At 43.6% G+C, this 21,961-nt stretch overlaps 1 protein-coding gene across 6 annotated transcripts in view; it reads right to left on the bottom strand.

The window, feature by feature from the left end:
* Positions 1–203: 203 nt before the first annotated feature.
* Positions 204–21,961, bottom strand: part of PAK3 (p21 (RAC1) activated kinase 3) — a 124,454-nt gene continuing 102,696 nt past the window's right edge. For 4 of the 6 annotated variants that reach the window (XM_030449457.1, XM_030449454.1, XM_030449456.1 and 1 more), the window contains 8 exons: positions 19,105–19,168; positions 15,454–15,502; positions 13,557–13,669; positions 12,543–12,660; positions 11,619–11,718; positions 11,021–11,217; positions 7,924–8,061; positions 1,155–7,345 (listed from right to left, as the gene is read on the bottom strand). In XM_030449457.1, the coding sequence (XP_030305317.1) occupies positions 7,256–7,345; positions 7,924–8,061; positions 11,021–11,217; positions 11,619–11,718; positions 12,543–12,660; positions 13,557–13,669; positions 15,454–15,502; positions 19,105–19,168 (869 nt within the window). In that variant the 3' untranslated portion in view covers positions 1,155–7,255. Of the gene's footprint in view, positions 7,346–7,923; positions 8,062–11,020; positions 11,218–11,618; positions 11,719–12,542; positions 12,661–13,556; positions 13,670–15,453; positions 15,503–19,104; positions 19,169–21,961 lie in introns of all 6 variants that reach the window. The other 2 variants (XM_030449453.1, XM_030449458.1) reach the window with 1 other exon arrangement.

Genomic DNA, 21,961 nt, shown 5'->3' with positions numbered 1-21,961 from the left:
GTCTGGTGATTAGTAAGCAGTGGTAAAGCTTTGTGGGCAGAAGTGTGGTGAGCCCTCAGCTGTGTGCAGCTCTCTATCCATCAGGAGGGGCTGTTGGTCCTTTGAAGTTACAAGCACAGCCTTGCAGATGACTCTTCAGCCAGCCCTGACACTGTCAGGCAGCACTGGTCAGTCCCCCAGGAAAACTGCTGTCACACAGGCTGTTGGTATTTATAACTTTTATTTGCAATACTTTAGGTCCAAGTTTCAAACTGCAATATTTTTACACTCAAGACACAGTCATGCACAATCCATATTTCAATTTTTCTATTGCTTCAACCACAATTTAAAATAACTTAATATTGGAAACAAAACCCAAAATCTTAAAAAAAAAGGATGCTGAGGTCAGTAAGATGGATCCATGCCATCAGCACATTTACAAAGTAAATAACTTAGTTCTCTTTTTAAAAAGATCAGTTTTACCTCTTAATCCAAAGTTACAGAAGATTTTTTCACTACACATTTGTTTTTTCTTTTATCTTTTTCTTTTTTTTGTTTTTTCTCTCTTTTTTTTTAAACAGATAACACGTCCTAAAAAAGGAATGTACAGCAAAATGAGACACATTTCTGATGAACGATGAGAATGTAGGCTCCTCCTCAGTTTACTTTTTTCTGGATACCCTGAAGAAAAAAAATTATCTCACAGACACCAGCATAGCTGTAAACTGATTGCATGGGATTGAACTGGAGTTCCCCCTGGTCACACCCTGATCCAGGCAAGAGTTGCAGAATTCTTTTGCAGATTCTCCCCACGAGTTTCTGTACTTGCAGCACCTGCAGTGCAGCTCCCAGGGTGCCCAGACTCGGGGCTCTGCCCAGGGGGGGAGATGATCTCTCCCTGGGGGTTATGGGGTGTGCAGTCCTGGCTGCCTGTTCTTACCTGGAGCAGCTCCCTGCAGGGTCTGACCTGCCCAGGCAGCCACCAGCAGCTCCCAGATGTGGCACCTGCAGAGCACTGAGGCTTTTTTTCCCTGTTGCTGTGCTACAAACAGATGTAGCAGCACTGCTGAACACCAACACCAACAGTGGGACAAAAAGCAACTGCCAATTGTGCACCTTGAACTCAAAGGTCCAAAAGTCTCTGCAGCCTTGGATGGAAGGGACGTCATGTTTGCTGTGCTGAACCACTTCTGACCTGGACACCTTTCACATAAGAAGAGCAGCAGGCAGCTCCTGTCCACATGTGGGGCCCTGGGACAACCCCACTGATTCCGCTGGGACTGAAGCCAACATCCAAACTCCCACTGACTGCAGCAATAGCAGCAGTGGCTGTGTCTGATCCCTGTAGCTGTGGCTGGGCCAGACAAATGAGACAGACACCAAAAGGACCCAACTTCACCAACGTGCCAGCATTCCCTCAGGGTTGCAGCAGTGCCCCACCAGCCTGAGGTGTGGAGCCCTCAGTGCCAGCATGGAGTTCAGGTGACAGGCCCAGGGCTCTGGGAGGTTATGCACAAAAATGGAGCTGGTAGCTCCCTCTCCAAGCTTACAGAAACAAAAGGCTGCTGTAAAGAGCTCAAAGGGCACAGAAATGGGGATCTTGAGGACATTATCTGAGCCAGTTACACAATCTTGGTTAGAAGCCACCAAGCACAGGAAGAACAGAGGACACAGAGAGGGACAAAAATCAGTGAAGCATTAGAAAGAGAGGTAACACACAGCTTAATTTCTCTCTTTAGGAAAACTTATCAAGCCCCTGAAAGGAATAAAGGACAGTGGGGAGGTTACACACAAGCAATACTCATGGTTTCAGTTCAGACACTTCCTCTCTCAGTGCTGGATGTTGTACACATCTCTCCAAGCAGTCTGTGTGCACTGGCAGCTACAGCAGCTGGAGCCTCAGGCCACAAGAGCTGACAGAGAGTAAACTTGGCTAAAACTCATGCTGCTGACCCAGAACGAGCTAAAGCTGGCAGACATCTGTTAGAATCTCCCAGGTTTGAGAAGACCTTTAGGATGAATTCCAGCCATTTACCCCAGCACTGCCAAAGCCACCACAAAACAATGTCCCTCAGCACCACATCTACATGGCTTTTGAGTATTTGGAATGCCTTCAGGGATGGCAAATCCACCACTGGTCTGGGCAGCCTGGTCTAGTGCCTGAAAACCTTTTTTGGAAAATAATTTTTTTTCTTAGTACCCGATTCTGAAGCTCCCCTGGAACAAATTGAGGCCATTTCCTTTTCTCCCAGTACTTGGTGTTGAGAACAAAGTCTGCAGGCTTGTATGCATCTGACAGTCCAAAGGCACCCATGAAGAGCATGTCACCATCCCTCCTCTTTCCTGTAATACCATTTTTTTCTTATGAGATGGCTCTTGCCACCAAAGATGCACACAACCTCGGGCCAGTAATAGTTCATATGCATCCCTTGGGTTATGGCAGTCAGCTCTAAATTACATCTGATAAGCAAGATTCACCAAACTTCAGACAGAAAAAGAAACCACCCCATCAACTAGAGGACAGATGCAAGCAAAGAGACGTTTTAAAGCTCTCTGAATTCCAAATCATGCTCTATGAAACCTTGGGTGGTCTATGGTGAACCACAAAGGTTGTCCTTTGCTGGCTGCCTGAAAACGGGGGGCTAAAATCAAAGATATTTACCTGGTATGGGGGAAGAAAAAAAAAATGTTTGGTGTGAGGAACTCTGAGTGGCCAGGGCAATGACTTCACGCTGGAAATAGCGGCCACACAGACAGCAGGTACAGTGACACTTCCTACAAGCAGGGCACAGGGACAGGTACTTCCCTTCTTGTGGTGACTGGAATGTGCTTCAGTTGCAGTGAGAGGACACGGGGGCACAGACACCTGCCAAGTGCAGCCTCTGGCCTCAAAGAAATTCAGCACAAACAACTTGAGTTGGTGTGTGCAGTGTGAGCTGGCCGAGCAGTTGCCAAAGGTGGAGAATAAACACAGAAGTATTTACAGAAGTGCTGGACACAAGAAATCAGGATGCAACCCCAGCCCGAGTTGGTGATCAAACCCCAAGAGCACTGTAAGATCCCATGCAGGCTCCCAGGAGTGCATGCAGGAGCTGTACAGAATTCTACATAGGTATGTTTTCTGGTATTTTTTTTTTTACTTTTTACTTTTTTATTAAAAAACTTTTTGTGTGCTTCTCAAACTTCCCTGACTTTACTATCATGCTTCTGGCCCAAAGCACATTAAAACCAAAATGAGCTGTTGGGTCATTCTCACACATCTTCACTGCAGGGATGGTAATCAGTCAACCTCTGGATAGGGTTTTTTTTTTACCATTTAATGAATTTAGAAATGAACAGATAACCCATCTTTTAAAACCTTGGAATGAAAGTGTTTGAAAACTATTTGCCTATGCTTTTCACAAGAAACAGACTAATTCTGATACTGCCAAAAATATATCTGCTTAGAGGATAGCACTTAGAAAACCCAACATGGTTCCAGGGATCCTATGGTGTTCATCTCTTTCCTTTTGACAAGGTCAACACTATTGCCATAGGCCTGTAAATAATGTGTAATACTTGCCCCTCTCAGGACTGCTTTGATTTGGTTTGGTTTGGGTTTGTTTTTTGTTTTTTTTTTTGTTAGTATAATATCTCTTCCCCTTTTCCTATCAGAGCTGGGATGATAAAAGTGCAGCTTCCATCCTTCAGTATCCAGTGACTGAGGTTCAGTGCCAGAGCCTTGCCCTGCATGGCAACAGCCTCAGGTTGAACACAGCCCCTGGCAGAGATGATTTCTGTTCAATCCTGTCTGCCTCCCAATGATTTTTTTTTAAAAGGAAAACCTCTACATTTGCTGATGCAAAGAAAAGCAAATATAGTATTTAATAACATAAAAAATAAGGCATCTTATTACAGCAGTTGTCTTTAAAACGCCAGTGCCAGCACTAATCTGTATGCTAGGGCACACACTGATTAAAAAAAGTACCACTTGATTTTTCCTATTTTTCATACCTGTTATCTTCTGAGAAGCTGAGAAGGTGTTACTTTTAAAGTAGAGCTGCTGAAGTTTGTATAGATAAAGAAAATAACTAGGGAAAAACCCTGCAATCAGCCAGTGTAGTCTGACAATGTAAGTATTTACACTGTGTGTCCAGAAAACGTGTGCCATAAAAAAAAACAAACAAAAAAAAGTGCTTTCTTTCTGGAGGACGGCTGTCTGGGCCTTCGTAGGAAAACGAAGTAGGAAAACCATAAAAGCTACACTGGAAACAGAAAGTGACACTTGTTTCTTCCCTTTTTTCATGGAATATAAATGTCTTTCATTGAGATGAATGTTTTACACGGAGGGCAGCCATGAAATACTCTCTTCAGAAAGTCTCTCTCCTGGTTAGACAACTTCAGCTGACAGAGAAAAATAGGGCCTTAAAAAAGCAGCAGTCTTTGCACTAGAACAGAATTACTGAAGTTGGAAGGGACCTTAAGGATCACTCAGTCCAAGTGTTAACCCAGCACTGCCAAGGCCACCACTAAACCACGTCCCTCAGCACCACATCTGCAGGGCTTTCAGTGTCACCAGGGATGGTGGCTCCACCACTGCTCTGGGCAGCCAGGGCTGGGGCTTGACAGCCCTTCTGGGGAAGAAATTGTTCCTAATATCCAATCTAAACCTCCCCTGGCACAACTTGAGGCTATTTACTCCTATGCTATCACTTATTACTTGGGAGAAGAGTGAGAAGCTCTCCCATCAGCCTAATTTTCTCCAGACTACACACCCTGAGCTCCAATGCCTTCTCTGGACATGATTCACCCCCTCAATGTCCTTCTGGTCATGAAGGGCCCAAAACAGACCCCAGGACTCAGGGTGCAGCCTCAACCAGTGCCCAACACAGGATGATCCCTGCCCTGGTCCTGCTGGCCGTATCAGTGCTGATGCAAGCCAGGATGCTGGTTGCCTTCTTGGCCACCTGGGCACACTGTTGGCTGATACTCAGCTGGCTGTCACCCAACACTCCCAGGCCCTTTTCCAACAGGCACTTTCTGGCCACTCTTCCTCAATCCTGGAGCATTGCCTGCGGCTACTGTGACCCAGGTGCAGGACCTGACACTTGGCCCTGTTGAACCTCATACAATTGGCCTCAGCCCATTGATCCATCCTGTCCAGATCCCTCTGCACAGCCTTCCTACCCTCAGGCAGATAAACACTTCTACCCCACTTGGTGTCGTCTGCAGATTCCCTCAGGGTGCACATCATCCCCTCATCAAGATCATTGATAAAGATATTAAACAGACCTGGCCCCAGTGCTGAGCCCTCTGGTCAGCCAGGCTGTGGTGTGTGATTCCAGCAGCCTATCCACATGGGAGCTTGGTCACCATTGCTCCTGGCCCTGCCCAGGTCTCCTCAGGCTCCATGGGGGGGAGCTGTCAGCTCCTGGTGGCTCCCTCGGCTCCCCCTGAGGTTGCCCTGTTTCAGAAAACCCCCTGAGCACCACGGATGGTGCTCAACCTCTGCATGGAATTTGTGCATCTGACAATCAGACCTTTTGTGCTCCCCAGGACATCAGGACAGGTCATGGTACCTCAGCAGGCATCACCTTGGCCAAAGACACTGGGACAGACAGAGCAAGGTCAGGTGCAACACACAGACTGGAACAAAGGAAGAAGCCAAAGTCACCCAAGCTAACAGCCAACTGGAGAACAGCCCAAGCTTCCCTTGTTCCTACTGGCAGAATGTGAAGGTGGTCTCTACCTTAAAGGCTCCTGGGCCTACACATGAAAATGGACAGCAAAAGGGGACAGCAAAAGGCTTGTTTACTTTTTTCTTTCCCTGCTCACAGGGTGGGTGTTGCTTCAATTGCTGTTCTGAAGGTCTTTTGTACCACTAACACACAGCAACAGATACACCATGCAAATACTTTTTTTCTGAGTGAAGCCACATTGCATCTTTCAGAAATGAATAAATAAAACACAAATTGCATACTTAAAACTATTCTGCTCCCTTACAAATCAGAGGACAAGTCAAGCACACTCCTCAGTCACATCCAGGGTTCCCCTCTCCCAGCAACCCAGAAATGCAGGACACAGAGCATGGGCTGGCTGATGGTATTCCTGCAGTGATACTCCACACCTCTGCTCAGCACATCACTGGCTGTTCAGGTGCTTTCACTCGCTCCTGTCACACAACTTCCAGGACTAAACTCGTGTCCCTCAGGGACACTCACCTGCACAACAACCTGGCTCCCTCCCCCTCTGATAGCAGCACAGATGCTACTGACCTCTGCCAGGAGCTACAGGATGATCAGGCTCCCTCAGAGGTGACATCCTACCCAGCTCTGCTCCCACCAACCGCTCTCTGTGGTTCCAGCACAGCCACATTCACCTCGGGAACCCTCTGCCAGGGGGTGATCAGTCCAGATACCCAGAGGGAAGCACCCCGAGCTGCTCTGCTGCCACTGGCCATTCCAAGCACCTTTTTCCAGCTCGGGGCTGCTCTGTGCTCTGCCAGGACTCAGCACCAGGCACAGCTGGGCTTGCTCTCACCTCCTGTTTTACAGCTTGGCATCAGATGAGCCCTTTCTGAGCACACTGACTCAGCTCTCTGCTTTTTTAGTTTTCATTAGACTCTTACCCAGGCAAACAGATTACAATTAGTTATACAAATCAAATTGTCAAGAACTGAAACACTATATATTCACAGTTGAAAGCCTGTATCTCGACAGGATCCATCTGCCTCACTCTTGGTTTGTTTTTGGTTGGAAATGCAATTTCACTTTCTTCTTCATCTACAAGTACCATGACTGGACAAACATCACTGAGTGGGCTGTATTCAAAAGGCAGCGCAGTCTGGAGTTTATGAAGGAAGGAGACCCTTCTCCAATTCCAAACCATAGCAAGAAAACCAAAACAAAACACAGAAGGTACTTTCTGTTCTTAAGAAACAACCGACAATTTAAAAGTGAATTTACAACTTATTCACAGGGAGAGAAGGAAGGCAATCTTCCAACTGAATTTGCTTTACCTTGAAAATGGCTGAGGCAGCAAAGCATTTTCAGTCATTACCTCTCTGTCTTAAGCCCTGTTTCATCCTAAAAATAAATTAAGGAGCCAGAAAGCAGGAAGAAGACAAATGATAAGATTTTACTCCTTGAGGGACCGGTTGTTCTCCCTCCTACCACGACTGTGACTGTTGGTTTGTTCATCCATCCATCTGTCCTGCAGCACAAGAGTTGAGGTTTTACAGAGTTTTTGTTCTCGGTCCTGCTCTGAGCTGGCACAGGGGGAACACCAGCCTGAAACGCTAGCGGCTGCTGTTCTTAATCGCTTCCTTTGCTGCAATGATCAGAGGAGTCAGGCTGGAGAGAGGCTTGGCTAATTTTAAAAATGGATGCTGCCCAAAGCAAAAAAAAAAAAAAGAAACTGTTACTTTCTAGACTCAAGTTACTCAGAGGCTCGAGTTACCAGGAATGCACAGCAAGAGGGCTGAGGGGACAGTCAGCACCTGCCTCTTGGTGCCCAGCACCTCGCTGGCATGGGCAGACACATGAGCCCATTAATCCATTTAGCAAGGGGGTGTCTTCAGCTTGCTGGGATTTTTGCTCTGCCAGTGCTCTGGTCGTGCTGCTGGCTGTCCCAGGGCCTTGGCGCCTTTCAGAAAATTTGAAAGACTTCCTTAGGTTCCTGTTTTCTAAAGACAAGCTATTTTACCTTACCCTGGAAATATTAATGGTCAGGTTGGAAAGAGCAACCTGATCTAGCTGAAAACATCCCTGTCACTGCAGGGGGGCTGGACTGGATGTCCTTTAAATGCTTCCTTCCCACCCAAGCCACTCCACTTACTGTTCATTGGAAAAGCACCAAGCCTGGACACTAGCGTGAGGGGGATTCCATCTGATGCCTTTGATTGTTGCTGATGAGGAAACCATGACATGGAAGAGCTGCTGTGCTGGCACCTGCTCCCCTTTTTACCTGCAGAAGTTCCTTGGCAGACCCTCGTCTGTCCACGTCCATCTCCAGGCAGCAGTTGAGGAAGTCTCGGAACACGGCCGAGAGCCGCTCGGGGTTCTGCAGCTCCGGCGTCCCGTTGGTAGCGATCAGATACAGCGCCTGGGGAGAAGGGAAACACCAGACTCCACCTGGTTCTTTCAGATCTGGAATTGCTTCCCAGACCCTGGTTTTTTTACAGTCCAGTCTCCAGAGACAAGTTCTGTCCTGGCAGAGGGTTAGAGATGATTTTTCTACACCAATAAAAACCCCTGATGTAGCCACAGTGATTCCAATGCCAAAATATTCTTGCCATGCCAGCTGATTTCATTGGCTGACCTAGTTAATGGAAAATGCCTCAGCAAAAAGCACATTTTGCTTTTTCAAGTATAGACACTAGCTTTACAGGCTGTGTTGAAGACTGAATTTGGTCTAACGTTACTTCAAAGGATTATTACATAAAATGCATCTCTGCAGTGCTTACTGGTCCCGAAAGTAAAGCTTCCATAAAAGAAAGGTAGCAAAAAAAAAAATCTTTTTTTTGATAAAAACAGTAAACAGATAGAAGATAAAAAATAGTAAATCCACCAGCTTATTCCCTGGATAAAGAAACAGAACAATTTGGAACATCATTTTCAACACAGACATGCAAGTTGCACACACAAATGTGTTATGAAGAGAATGTATGATTAGGCAGACAGAAGCCACCTGCAGCTATGTCCTTCAGCAGTCTCCAAATTCCAGATCAGCCTCACTTACGTGGTAAAAGAAAAATCTTTAATGGTCTAATCAGAAAAATGAGTAATTCCATTCCCATGGTAACCCTGTGCCCTGATACTCAAGTAAATACATTAATGATGTCCCCATCCCAAAAAGTGCCAGAAAAGAAATGGGGGGGTTTGGCAGTTGGATTTCTTTTGAACGCTCAAGCTTGGTGAGATGGAGAAAGTGGCTTAGAGCATGAAAGAACTATGCTCACCAAGTATTTCAGAAAAAAGGATAAAAAGCAGAATAGAAAGTGTTGCCTTTAAACTGCACTCTTCATGTTTCAGGCAAGATTCCCAGTGAGAAGAGCTGGAGGGTTGTTCATCTCAAAACAACTGTTTTAGGAGAGTTGTTTGGTGGTTTGTTTTCTTTTTTAAAAATAGGTAATACTAAATCTGTGACACTTGCTTCATGTTGTCAGGGTCATCTTCACCAACAGAAGAGCTGAGATAAGATAAAACCTGAGAATTCAGTGTATCTGTGAATCCCCTTTCACAATGTGCTGCTCATCAGGTGAAATCCCTCTGCACACAGCCAAACACTGGACAGCTTCAGGCCATCTCCTCTTCAGCCACACCTAAGCTAAGCTTAAATTCAGGTGTTCATGCAGCTCAGCACGAGTATCAGGAATATTTTCCTGATATGCCTCAGGCCAAGGAATTAGAATGGAGTTTTGCAAACCAGAGGGTGAGAATTATCTGATGTGATTCACTGGTGTCCAAGGTCTAACGTGCTGGGCAGCTGGAGAGAGGAGTTCATTTTGCTTTTGGAAGGCGTTACTTAGAAAACTAAGGGAAACATTTTGAACTATTTAAACTTAAACTTGCAGAGTATGTCTAACATATACAGGAATAATAATAGAAATAGGCCCAGGAGCATTCCATAAAAATCTCTGCCATGATAATAACAGCTCTGCACTACTGGCGTCTAAATAGACCGTGACCAAACTGACTTTGTTATTACCCTCTTAAATACCAAGGGAAATTTCCAAGCCTAAAAAGGCAAATGAACTGTCCTACAGTAAGAACAATAAAAGGAGGTTTCTTCACTTTTCCCACAACAGAAATGTCACAAAATCACTCCTATCCTGTCCATATGCAGCTGACCTCAGCCAGCAGACACAGAGGTGAGCTGGAGTGCCTGTGTGCATTGTATCACCCCAGGGATGTCACTTCTCCTGCTGTGAAGGAACACAGCACTGATGGCAACCTTGGAAATGTCATTCCAGCTACTTTTACCCAACTGGGAAACAGGAGTGCCAGGACAAATGGATTTCTTGTAGTTGCTCACTTCTTCTAAGAACATCAATCACAAGGAGAGTCATCTTTAGGTACAGAACCTTTTAAATATTTCTACAACAAAGTAAGGTCTATGGGAAGCTGAAGTACCTTCTTACCACATATCTTTTGGTTTGCTATAACCCAGCCAGCAAAGGAAAACAAGTACAGTACAAAGGAAACTGTTTGCTGCAACTGCAAAGGGGCAAAAAGCTCATTAATTTGTTTAACATACCAAGAGGCAAGAAAGGATTTGGTGTACAATTATAGCTGCAGTCTGTGAAAATGATACCCTAAAGTTATTCAGGCCACCCAGATACACGACAGAAAAATATACAGATGATTTAGGAGCCTGAAACTGTAGAAGATTTACAGCATTGGGAAAACATGGTACAGTTTTGAAGAAAATTGATGCACTGTGGTTAATAAATGAAAAGCAAACAAATGCTTACGGTTTGGTTGTTGGTTTTTTTAAGAGAACTGAGACGGGGGAGGTCCAACCTGCATTTCAAAGGATATTTATCACACCAGTGTTTGCCCCCCAGGCCCTGAGCATATGTCTGATGGAAGGATGTATCTGTGCTAAAACATATTTCCAGAAATTAATTTGGTAATAAATAATGATGGCATTACAATAACAAGTAGGATGGTGCTGATCTAAACTGGAAGACTGCTCTGCCTGCAGGTATAGTCAAAATGCTTTTCATAAAAACTCCCCAGTTGGAGAGAAAGTTGCCACTGAAAAGTTCTTGACATTCAAAGATACAACTCAAAGAGTTCAAAAACCACATGAGAAATTGCAAGCATCCATGAGGGCAAAAATGGCACATTTCTGAACTGGCTACGCATCACTTCTCTTTTGAGGTTCTCCCATGACGTAACCCAAGCTACAGAATATGCTGATGTGCTCTGGTGGCATTTTTAGAAGCAGGCCTGGGTGGAACAAGTTCAACCTGATGTGACTGGGATTTTGTCTCATGGGAGAGAAAACATGGGACAGATAAGAAAGACATTGGTATCCAATTTCATTTGCACTTTACCCTGAGAGGATTTTCATTAAGGTAAGGAGGTTCTCCTTCCACCATTTCTATTGCCATGATCCCAAGTGACCAGATGTCCACCTTGGGGCCGTATGCTTTCCTTGTCACAACTTCTGGTGCCATCCAGTAAGGAGTCCCAACCATTGTGCTCCGTTTGCTCTGCTCAGGGGTGATCTGAGCACAGAAGCCAAAATCAGCTGAGGAGGAAAACAAGTATTGGTAAAGCCAATTAATTAAGAAGAATTAAGAAACCAAGCAAAAGAAATCCCTAACTCAATGCCTGAAAAAGCACAGAATCTATCTGGAATAGCAGTCATGCTGTCTTTACTTGGTGCTGTAGGTAGGGTAAGATTAGATTGGCCACTCAAAAAACCCCCACAAGTTTAATGTAATGACTTTTATTCCCTTGAAGCTTTAGATTTTAACTCCCTCCTGTCTAGAAGGGACATCCACAAACCAAAGCCACTCTCTGCACGGTTTTCCTTTCTATACTTCTCTGCTCTCAGCTTCCAGCCGTGGTCAGTAGGTAACTGGCATAAACTCAGAAGCAGCCCCACATCCCAGCCTGGGAAGGTCGTGCCTGACCAAGAACACCTACTCAATTTGACAGATCCGTCCATTCCGAGAAGAATATTGTCACTTTTGATGTCTCTGTGAATCACTTGGTTTGAATGAAGGAAATCCAGAGCTTGCAGGCACTGATAGATTAAATAGAAAAATAAGGGTGAAAATTAATGACACGATTTCATCACACACAAAAAAGTAAATGGCTCTGAAAGATTTAATTTCTAGCTGAATTGTGAGTAACAGCAGAATATTGTGCTATCAGGAGGATTAGCTTGCTGCTTCAACACCATTAGAGCAGTAACTTTCTAAATGAAGCTTTTGAAAGAGACATGTCAATTACTGTTGCAGCCCATCCCCTGGAAGCACAGACAGACAGGCTGCTGCTGCAGTGCATGTGCTGCCTCCAGCCACACGACAAACTGTGGTTTGCTAAAGCAGAGAAAGTCCTTTCCTTCAATACAGAGTGGATCAGCTTGAAGGTTGGATGACCAAGATTTTATTGTTAGGCTCTAGAGCAGGTTTGGAAAGAACATGTTAGTAATTTTTCAGAAGCAAACACCATTTTGGGTGGAATGTTATCCTTTTGAGCTAAGGACTGTGACAAATGAGTGTCTATTTTTCTTCGCTGTTATTTTACAATTCTGCTACCAGCATGTTTACTTTAACAGGCAAGGAATGCAGCACAGACATGCTCCAGGCAAATGTTTAAAGAGGCAAAGTTGAGACTGGTAAAACTAAAAATAAATTATTTAAAAAAAGTACATTAAGAGTATAATAGCAGAGTATAACAAATGCAGTGATACAGGCAGGCAGATCACTTGAGATGCTCTTTCCTTGGAATCATAAAAGCAACACAGAAACAAAGCTCTGAATATGAAATCACTGATGTTTTTACCACGTCTTTAGGTGTGTAATAAATGTCCAGGTAATGGGAAGCAGTGTTGGGATCCCTTACCTCCCTGCAGACAGCTGCTATCTGTCCTTCATCCATACATGTCTCTGTAACCACATCAGTCAATGAGCCTCCAGCCAAGTACTCCATAACCACCCAGAGCTCATCACCCACCAGGTAGCTGAAAGAAAGAAACAAAGGCATGGAGATGAATGGGCATAGCTGAATTACTTTGTGAGGAATACTACAGTTGATTTCTTTCCAGGTCATTTTTAAATTTAGACAGGAATAAAATGACCAGACATTCCTTCCATGCTAAAGGAGAAAGGCATCTAAGTGACAAATGAGATATCACAGATGGCAAGCAAATGAAAAATGCAGTTGAGTAATAGCAAAGAAAAACCTTGAAGCAGGACCTATCACATCATTTGGTTCATCATCTTAACACATAAATTCTGTGATTAACTCCAGGAACAAGACCACACAACCTCCATTGTTGTCCATGGAAGGAGGGTGTGTACCACCGAGGACAGAAATTGGTCAGTGGTTTGGAAGACCTTACATAAAATACACTCAGAAACAGGAAAAACAATTTAAAAACTGGCAAATTATATGTTTCTGGAAACAAAAACCTAGTCCTCCTGGTATCCACAGCTATGGAAAGTAGTGGGAACAGCCCAAGGGAAATTATTTCTATAATGATTTATCAGCACTTATCATAAGACACAGAAAATATGATCAACTTAAAAAAAACCCCAAAATATACAAACAAACAAAAACCAAACCACTAGAACCCCCCCAAAAAACCCACCCCAACAAAGCAACAAGTTTTAGAGGTAGTGAACTTACAGGATGCTTTTAGTACGATCTGGCTGATCCAGGTTTGTGAAAAAAGTCTAAGAACAATGTCTGCCAGAAATACTAATGCAGACAAAATGCTGTTTCCTCCCACACATTGTGTATGAGTAGAGAAATAATAAAAAGGTCAATTTTCTGCCAGTGACCAAAGGGTTTTTTTTTTTTAATCATTACCTTGGAGTAAATGAACATTCGTGTGATAATACCAGAAGTACTTACCTGTCTAAATAGTTAACAATATTGGGGTTCTTATTTTCCCTCATGACCAGGATTTCATTAATAATTAGTTCCTTTTTGGGCTGTTGTTGGAGATTCATTTGTTTTATGGCCACCTAAAATGACATTGAAACCCATTACCTCGAGTAGTCTGTTCCAGGAGGTCAGCATCAATGTGGAGGAAGTGTTTTTGGAGTGATGCAGCAGAGCTGTTCCAAACTGTCTTCTTAGACATAAAGAGCTCAGTAACTTACAGCACAACACCCTCTTTCCCTGCTAGCTTGGGTGCGAGTTACAGGACACATGGCCTTACACATTTTGTGATGTAAAATTTGTGGAAATGGTCTTTAAATTATTGACCACGAATCTCTAGCAACACTCTGGCACTACATTCTTCTCAAATGGCCTTAGTTTATTATTATTTTTCAAACAAATTTTACAAGCAACAAGGGCTACTGTTACAGTAAACATATATAAAACTAGCTGGTAATACTTGTACCAATTATATGATTTTTTAATCATTATTTCAGCATCTCCTGTTATTCCTGATTGCATAACTGAGAGTAAACACATCCTTATATTGTGTATAAATGTAGTATTGAAAAATGCAATCCTAGCACTCCTTGAATTTTGATTTTGCAACTCTAAATAACATTCTTTAACACATTTTAGATTTGCAAGTATTTTCTCTCTTAATTAAAAAAACCAATTCTATGGTACTTTATGGATACACCCAAGGTTATAAGCAAAACTCGGGGCTTTTAGATCCCTTGTAGACCTCTGTCTAAGAGCAGTTACTAGGTGCAGCACTGCAGGTGGATGAGAAACAACCATTAAGATTCAGATGTATTTGCTGACAGCCAGAAATTAGAATTTTTTAAGCTGCAGCCCCAAAGAGCCAAGGGATTCTCTAAGCCAGCACCTTGTCTGTTCATTACTGATGTGATCACTTCTGCTCTGAGCTGTTGTGGCCTCTGCCTCCTCCTGGCTCCTCTGCTCAGTCTCATCTTCCCCCTGGCATGGTCTCCAGGTTTCTCTTTCACTTCCCTGTGAGCAGTTCCTGGGCTGTCAGTGACACCAGACCCAAACACAACAGGATTGTGTGGGACAGATCTTCACTCTTGATACACTTTTTCTCATTTGTCAGTGTGTGTCAACCAGCTTCAGTATCACTAAAATACCAAACTGCATCCTAAACATCATCTCTCCTTAACTAGTCTTGTGGTATGCTTGGAAAATGTAAAAAGTGATGGAAAAATGCTGAATAGGAATACTGCCTGAACCTGTGGTCAAGGTACATTGGGACTGAATGACAACAACCTTTATTAATTAGTTGATGCATTAATATATTTTGGAAATAAGGCAGAACTGGTGTGTCATTCTCTAAAAGATTCCACTTCCCTCCTTAAAATTTTTTTTCTGATCCTAAGGGCAAAGTCTGTCTGAAACTAAGCAACATTCTGAAGCTGTTTATTCCCCACACCAACAGGGGAATCTGTGACCACCCCTAGGCTTCTCCCAAGGCCTCTCAATATACCAGATCTTTAGGTTTTATAATCTGCATTGCAACCTGATCCATGGCCAGCTCCACAGGCAGATTCTGTGCTATTAATGTAGAGTTAAGCTGTATACATTGGCCAGCATTCTCACAGCTTCATGCACTCTGAGGAACAGAAACACAACAATTTCTAAACCAATACATTTCCACTGGCAATACAAATTCTGTAGTTTGTATCAGGCCCAAAAGCTTGCTGAGATTTCTTTACAGATTTCTACCCACTGAAATACCCACTCAGGGATGATGAAAATGTACCTGAAAGGTCCATCCTCAGTTTGCCCCAGAGGGGAAAGCACTGAAATAACTACAAATCCACAATCTGCTGGGACTGTCCTCACTTACCTCTTGTCCTGTGGCGATGTCGATTGCTGTATAAACAGTTCCTGATGCCCTAGAAACAAAACAGAAGTGAAATGAGGTTTACTTCTAATGAGTGAAAGCAACCCTAATGAGATTTCTGCTTCCTGGAGCGTTCATAAAACACCTTTGTCCATCCCCTCCTTCAGCACAGCAGCTCATCAGCCCTCTGCCATGCCCGGTTGTCAAGGTAAAACTTTATGCTCATGAAGAAGAAAAGGGCTGGTGCAAATCTCACATGTACCTACTACATTATTTTAGTTCAAAAATTAAGGGAGAGATTTGAAAAAAATACATTTAATTCTTTCTCCATTTTCTCTAGTTTTACTTTGTTGTAGCATTTTTTTTTTGTCTATTTGCTTTTTTTTTCCAGTGATTGTAACATAGATTCCAGTAGTGCCTTCTGAGACCTCATATTTTAATCTGCAAAATTCAGGCAACACCATACAGGGTTTTAAGAACCCTGAATACCTGTGGCAGCCACCTGAGGAAAGGATCCAAACACAGCTTTTACCAGCATGCAAGAAAACTTCCAGCCATCCTGTGAGGCTCCAGCTAGAGCAGGTTAAGGCACATATTGTTTAACAAACAAATGGACACCTACTCTAAACAGAGGATCCTGAGACAACTTCTTTGTGTGTGTCAAGAACCACCAGGAGCAGCTTCTGCCGGTACACCAGGTATGTGGAGGACTCTTCATGGTGCCTATGTTTTGCTTCTAGTGGCAGACAGGTTGTGTTGTAGAGCCACCAGAAATAAATGGTGTGCTCAGCTGCAGACTAGAGAGTGGACTTTTGTTTGCCATCTGCCTCTCTTTGAAAGAGGTTCTGGCCCTGTAATGATGTGAAGAGCCACGATCATGGGTTTACAGCAAGAAGATGATCTGGGTTTAAAAGCAGCTGTGGGCTTCATTCAGAGCTAACCCAGAGGTTTAGGCTCCCATCGCTGAAGAAGCCCCCATCTAAAGGGCAGTGAGGCAAAGGAGAGCCAGGCTGGGGATTCTGAGAAGTGGGAACATGCACCCAGCAAGTGTCCCACTGGCTGAAATGCCCACAGCAGCTCACTTATTTGTGCATGATCCCCCAGCTTATTTGTTTACCTGCAGGCTGAAATATTTCTGAAGCATTTTAATTCAACCATCACCAGAGACTGCATGTCTGTGTTGAGAACAATGTTCTCATTGGGCACGCTATGTATTCCTTTAATATAAATGCAAATGCATTTTCCTATGACTAATTGTCAGAATTAATCCAATTTGTTTTCATAAAAAGCCAACACCATTTATTCAGACTTGCTAACACTGTGCTCTACCTCCTGAGCAAAGTCCTGTCAGGGTTTATTTAAAAGCAGCTATTTAAATCAGGATGCTTTTGGCATGCTCCAGGCCATCTGTGAGCAGTTTAGATAAAGGTGAGTAATTTAAGGAGAGCTGTGAATTAATTGCAAAGGCTCTGTGATTCTGCATGATGAACTTGTACGTCTAAGCAACTATAATTTCTGATCTCTATCTAACTTTTAAACACTTCTGTAATATCTTGGTTACAATGCAGTTAAGCAAATACCAGGGTCCACAACTGAATCTGTGTCACAGTGATGCAGTGCAGTACCAGATTTAAAAAAAACAACCTGAACCCAGGCTGCTCATGGCTCCACACTCGTTTGTCTTTCTTGCAAGAGCTGACACTGCTTGAGCAAACACTGCCTCTTTATCAGGCACTAAGTTTCCCCTGGTGTTAGCAGCATTTTCAGCTAGAGACAGGTGAGAACTCAGCCCTGGAGCTGACCTGCTCTTCAGCACAGCTCACCCTTCACTGCTAAGCTGCTCTAAGCCCTACACCCTCGTAATTAACTCACCAGTATGAAGCCAAGAAGTGCTACATGTTGGCCAAGCTGCTTTTCCTTACGTAAGAAGTTGCTCTCTATTTGCAGTTCTCTGGGCAGCCACATCTCTTGCTGCCTTGCAGTGCTCTCATTTAGCAGCTACTACAAAGCTACTCACTCCCAACACTACTACTGCTGTTGGCATAACTGTACCCAACTAACTGCTGGGGCAGACAGCATCAATTAAGCCCATCAGCAGCATCCTAAGCAGTGCAGCTCAGCCAGCCCTGCTGCAGACACTAACCACAGTCATGCAGCAGTGTGGTTCCCCTGATCATCCTGCTTGATCACCTTTCTGATGATTTTTTTTCTCTAGGATCTTTCCCCATCACTGTAACCTGACCTGTGGCATTGCAGCCCTGAGCACACTCACTGTAAGAAGGGGGTACAAGCTTCAGGCTGTACTAAAGGCTGGAGGAAATCAATTTGGATACCCTTTCAGGCCAGATATTAGCCACTTGTCTTTCCATCAGCTGTTGAGGCACCTTTGTACAAGCTCACTCCTAGAACTGTCAAAATAAAAGATTGTGAGGGGTGATGGTCCCATTCTCACAGTGACAGCAATAATCTGCTTCATGCACAATGTTTATTCTGAGTCTCACTTTTTCAGCTGACACTTATCTTTTGAGAGACTGACACAGCTCTAAGTGTCCTCTGACATTTTACAAATGACAATAACAACCGAATCTTTGGGTAGAAAGCAGGCTGGAATCTAAGAAAGGGATTTTATATAATGAATGGAGCAGAAACACTTTCCCACAAGTGCCCTCCCAAAGATAAAGCCTGCCAGAGAAAGAGCATGAGTGTGTCTGGCTTTCTGCAGGCTGGATCAGTTCTAGGTCAGCAATATGCTACCCTGAGTGCAAACCTCACTAACAGCTAAGGCAGAAAAAGATCTCCTGATGTCAGTAAACAGCTTCTGTCATACCCTGACAGCAGTGTTATCCTGGTGCTACATGAATGGCACTGCCTCTCCTGGAGTTAAAACAGCCAGACTGATGGAGCTGTGAGAGTTTCCATTTTTACAATGCGAGTCAGACACCTAAGTTTGATGTTATTTCTTTTGTTCTTGCCTCCTCACATAGGAAGTGTTTCATGTCAATCCTATTCACCGTCAGCAAAGTTGGGTTGCCAAAGGGTTGCTTGGCTGATTATTTTCAGTAAACACCTAAAACCTACAAAACCCACAAGTGGTGGATCAGGTAGATGCTGAGTTTTCTCATCAACTATTTTATATATCAACACTGTGTTTATTACTGAATTTACGTTTTTTACTACCTCTGCTAAAAAAATAGTAGCTGTTTAGCCCCTGGTCTGAACCATGTGGTTATGATCCTGATCACTGAGTATTTTTAAAGCAAAATATTTGGAAGAAATGCTACTGAGAACCGTTGCTTATCTGACAACTCTAAGTTGGTAAGTTACTCTTTTAGGCAACAAAGTTTTTTCTATTGTTTTAACGACCCTGTTATTTTGAGGTGAACAATAATTGTTTCTCCTACAAAAATAAGCAAACAAGTATCACAGAGTTGAGGGACAGAAGCACTTCTTGTCCTTGCTGCAGACAAGACATTGCCAGTGTGAAGTTATCTTGGATGATGTCTTCTACCCACAGTTACAAATTCAGATCAGTACTGAGAGACAGGAGAATCTAAACCCACTGTCTGACCAGAGCTTACCTGACTTCATGCTTGATAGTACCCTAGCAAAATACCTGGCCCATGGTTTTGTATAAGTCACTGTGAGTGGACTTACCCTTGGCCAATTTTTTCAAATCGAGTGTATTTCTTCTTCGGATCTCCCACACTCACAATGCTCCCTGAAAGAAACAAAATTAAAGATTCTCACTTAAAAATAAATGGAGATACCACCTTCCAGCAGATCAGAAATGCAGCCCCACTGCCTGGGGCTGTAAGCTGGGTGTAGTCAGTTGGGTAACAACAATAATAATGTAGGCAGCTCCATGGTCCTTTGGAAAGTTACCTTGACAGGAAACTGAAAAGAGGGAGAAACACTGACAGGAACAGATAGCAGAAAAGAAAGAACAAGTAACAACGTGTTTGCTGTCTATAAACATTAATGAGAGCTGTAACAACAGAGCCTTTCTTTTCTCAGCAATAAATATTCTGTGGGATTCAACAGAAGGGTTACTGCTTCTGAAGATTAAATGCACCTTGAGTTCTGGAATCAATTTTTATGAACAGGTGCTGTTGTCAGAAGAAGAAGAAAATTGCAGAGTGTTTTTCCAGGAGGGTCTCAAGTCTTTTTGGCAGTTTGCCAATATCATGCCTTTATGTTTCTACAGAACAGCATCTCACATTATAATCAACAATTATGGGGCTTTAAGAACTACGAGCCCCAGACAGAGAAGTTCTACAGAAGAACCTTGCCTGTGCCACAGAAGAGATGCTGATACCTGGAGGAGCGCAGGCAATGGGATGCAGGGGCCAGGCCAGGTGGGTGCTGCCGCCTCCTGGCAGCTGACGGCACCGCAGGCAGAGCCGAGTGGCTCCATCAGCCACTCTGGAGCATGGGACACTCACAGATAAAAGTAAAGCATTCCCTGCTCGACAGCCTCCTGCCCACTGGGAGGTGTAGGCAGTCTGAAGGGGAAGGAAAGGAAGGACAGGAATCAGGACACTGTGTGTGAGCCAAAATCTGATAAACTCAAATCTGAAATTTCACATCTTGGAAAAAAACCCAACCAGTATTTTTCTTTTTCTGGTCTGGTGGTTTCCTAGATAAGATACAAACAACAAAGGTGATGGCTCACTGCAAATGACTTCTAAAGCTTTCACTTGGAACATGCATTACTGAAATACTTTAAGAAGATTAGTTCAGGAGGAAAGGCTACCAATGTTTCACAGCATGTTCTGTTTGTTTTGACTGATCTGGCAACATTCCTGTATCACTAACACAAAACCCAAGCTTACTCCTTCACCTGTGCATCCAAAACAAAACTAGAAGATGTGCCATTGACTGTGAGTAGTACCAGACACCTCTCTGCCCTGTCCATGCCATTTCTGCAGAGGGCTTCAGCATCCAAATGTGCATCTGACTGGGTGCCCAGCCAGGATTCCTGCCTGCCAGCACAGCAAGGAGATGGGGCATCAACACCATCTGCTACACCCCCTGCTACAACAGCTCTGCTGGCCTTGGCAAGATGAATAATGGAAGTTGGAGGAGAAGGGGTTTCCTCTGCCCTGCAGTGCTTGCTCCCCTTGCCCAGCACCCCAGGCATACACCCCAGGGAGTGGGAGTGCTCAGCCGCAAAGTGGTCCTGTCCTGCTGCACTCATGAGCCTGTGAGAGTCAGAGGAACTGGAAAGTCTGGAGTCCAAGCCAAGGATGTAAGGCTTTCAGGACATGGTTTGAGTCTCATCTCACTGAAATGTATAAAGTGAGATGAGGCTTTCATTCTTCTTCTGTATCATGGGTCTCCAGCAAAATGTAACTCACCAAGAGTTATTCTGATGAATATGATCAGAGGACACTGGGAATCCCTTTTAATTGACTGGAAGAAGGGAGGTGAGATGAGAAAACAAACCCTACCACTCACACTGCTGAGCTCCACTGTGCCCCAGGCAGGGATCCCCCGTGAGACTCTGCAGTACTGAACCAAACACAGCCAGAATCCTGGGCTGGACAAGAAGAAAAACTTTGTGTTTTCAGTGTCTGGCTCTGTGCTATTTTCAGCTCCTTCATGGAACTGTGTAGCTATCAGAACAGAGATCAGAAGTTCATGGAAGTTCACGTTAGAAAAAGGATACAGAAAAAGGTGGCAGAACAAATATTTTGAAAAATAATTTCCAAATTTGTCATGGATTTTGCAGTTCAGATTTCTGGAGGGTTTCCTTAACACTTGAGTTTCACAGGTTCATTTTCTGTGGTTGGCTGCCTGTGCTTAAGCCAATGCACATCAAATATGACACAACTGAAATCAAGAAAGTGACTGGCACACAGCTCCAGTTCAGAGAACCACTTTCTGCTCTGGACAGAAGATAAACATATCAGCTATTTTGATGTCTTCAAGCACTTTATCAAGTCCTACATTAAGTGGATGAGAAAGCAGAATTGGGCCACTTCTGTTTTATAATGACAGTGCAACATATTCATCATTTCATTACAGACAGAATTTTGTTTGATCTTATCTCAGTATTACAGGCTTTACTCCCTAGCAAAACTTGTAATGAAAGTGGCTCTAAAAAACCCCAATTTATTCCAAGTTATTTCAAGCAGAAATGAATTATGAAAGCAATTTAAGATAAAAGAGAGGGCATCTTCTTGAAAGTAGCATAAAATCAATTGTGGGGGAAGTAATCAAGGTGGAGAAGTCACACAAGTTAAAACAGAAAAAATCCAACCATCACACGTGCTTAAGTACAGTTAGCCCAGGACTGTAACAAAAAAGCATCACCCTCCTTTTCAGCAGCTTCCTAAAAGCACAAAAAGATTTTTCACAATCTGCCCAAGGCAGATCTTCAGACCTTGCTCACTTGGTATCAAATTCTTAAGAAAGAAAAACATGAAAGCACGCTTCATTTCAGAGATATAACCCACAATAACTCAAGGGCTCAGCCCTAATCTGGCATACACAGAAGCTTGAATAAATG

This window comes from Calypte anna, chromosome 4 (assembly GCF_003957555.1).
Source record: "Calypte anna isolate BGI_N300 chromosome 4, bCalAnn1_v1.p, whole genome shotgun sequence".
NCBI classification, from domain to species: Eukaryota; Metazoa; Chordata; class Aves; order Apodiformes; family Trochilidae; genus Calypte; species Calypte anna.
This window is presented reverse-complemented; position numbering and strand designations above follow the sequence as displayed.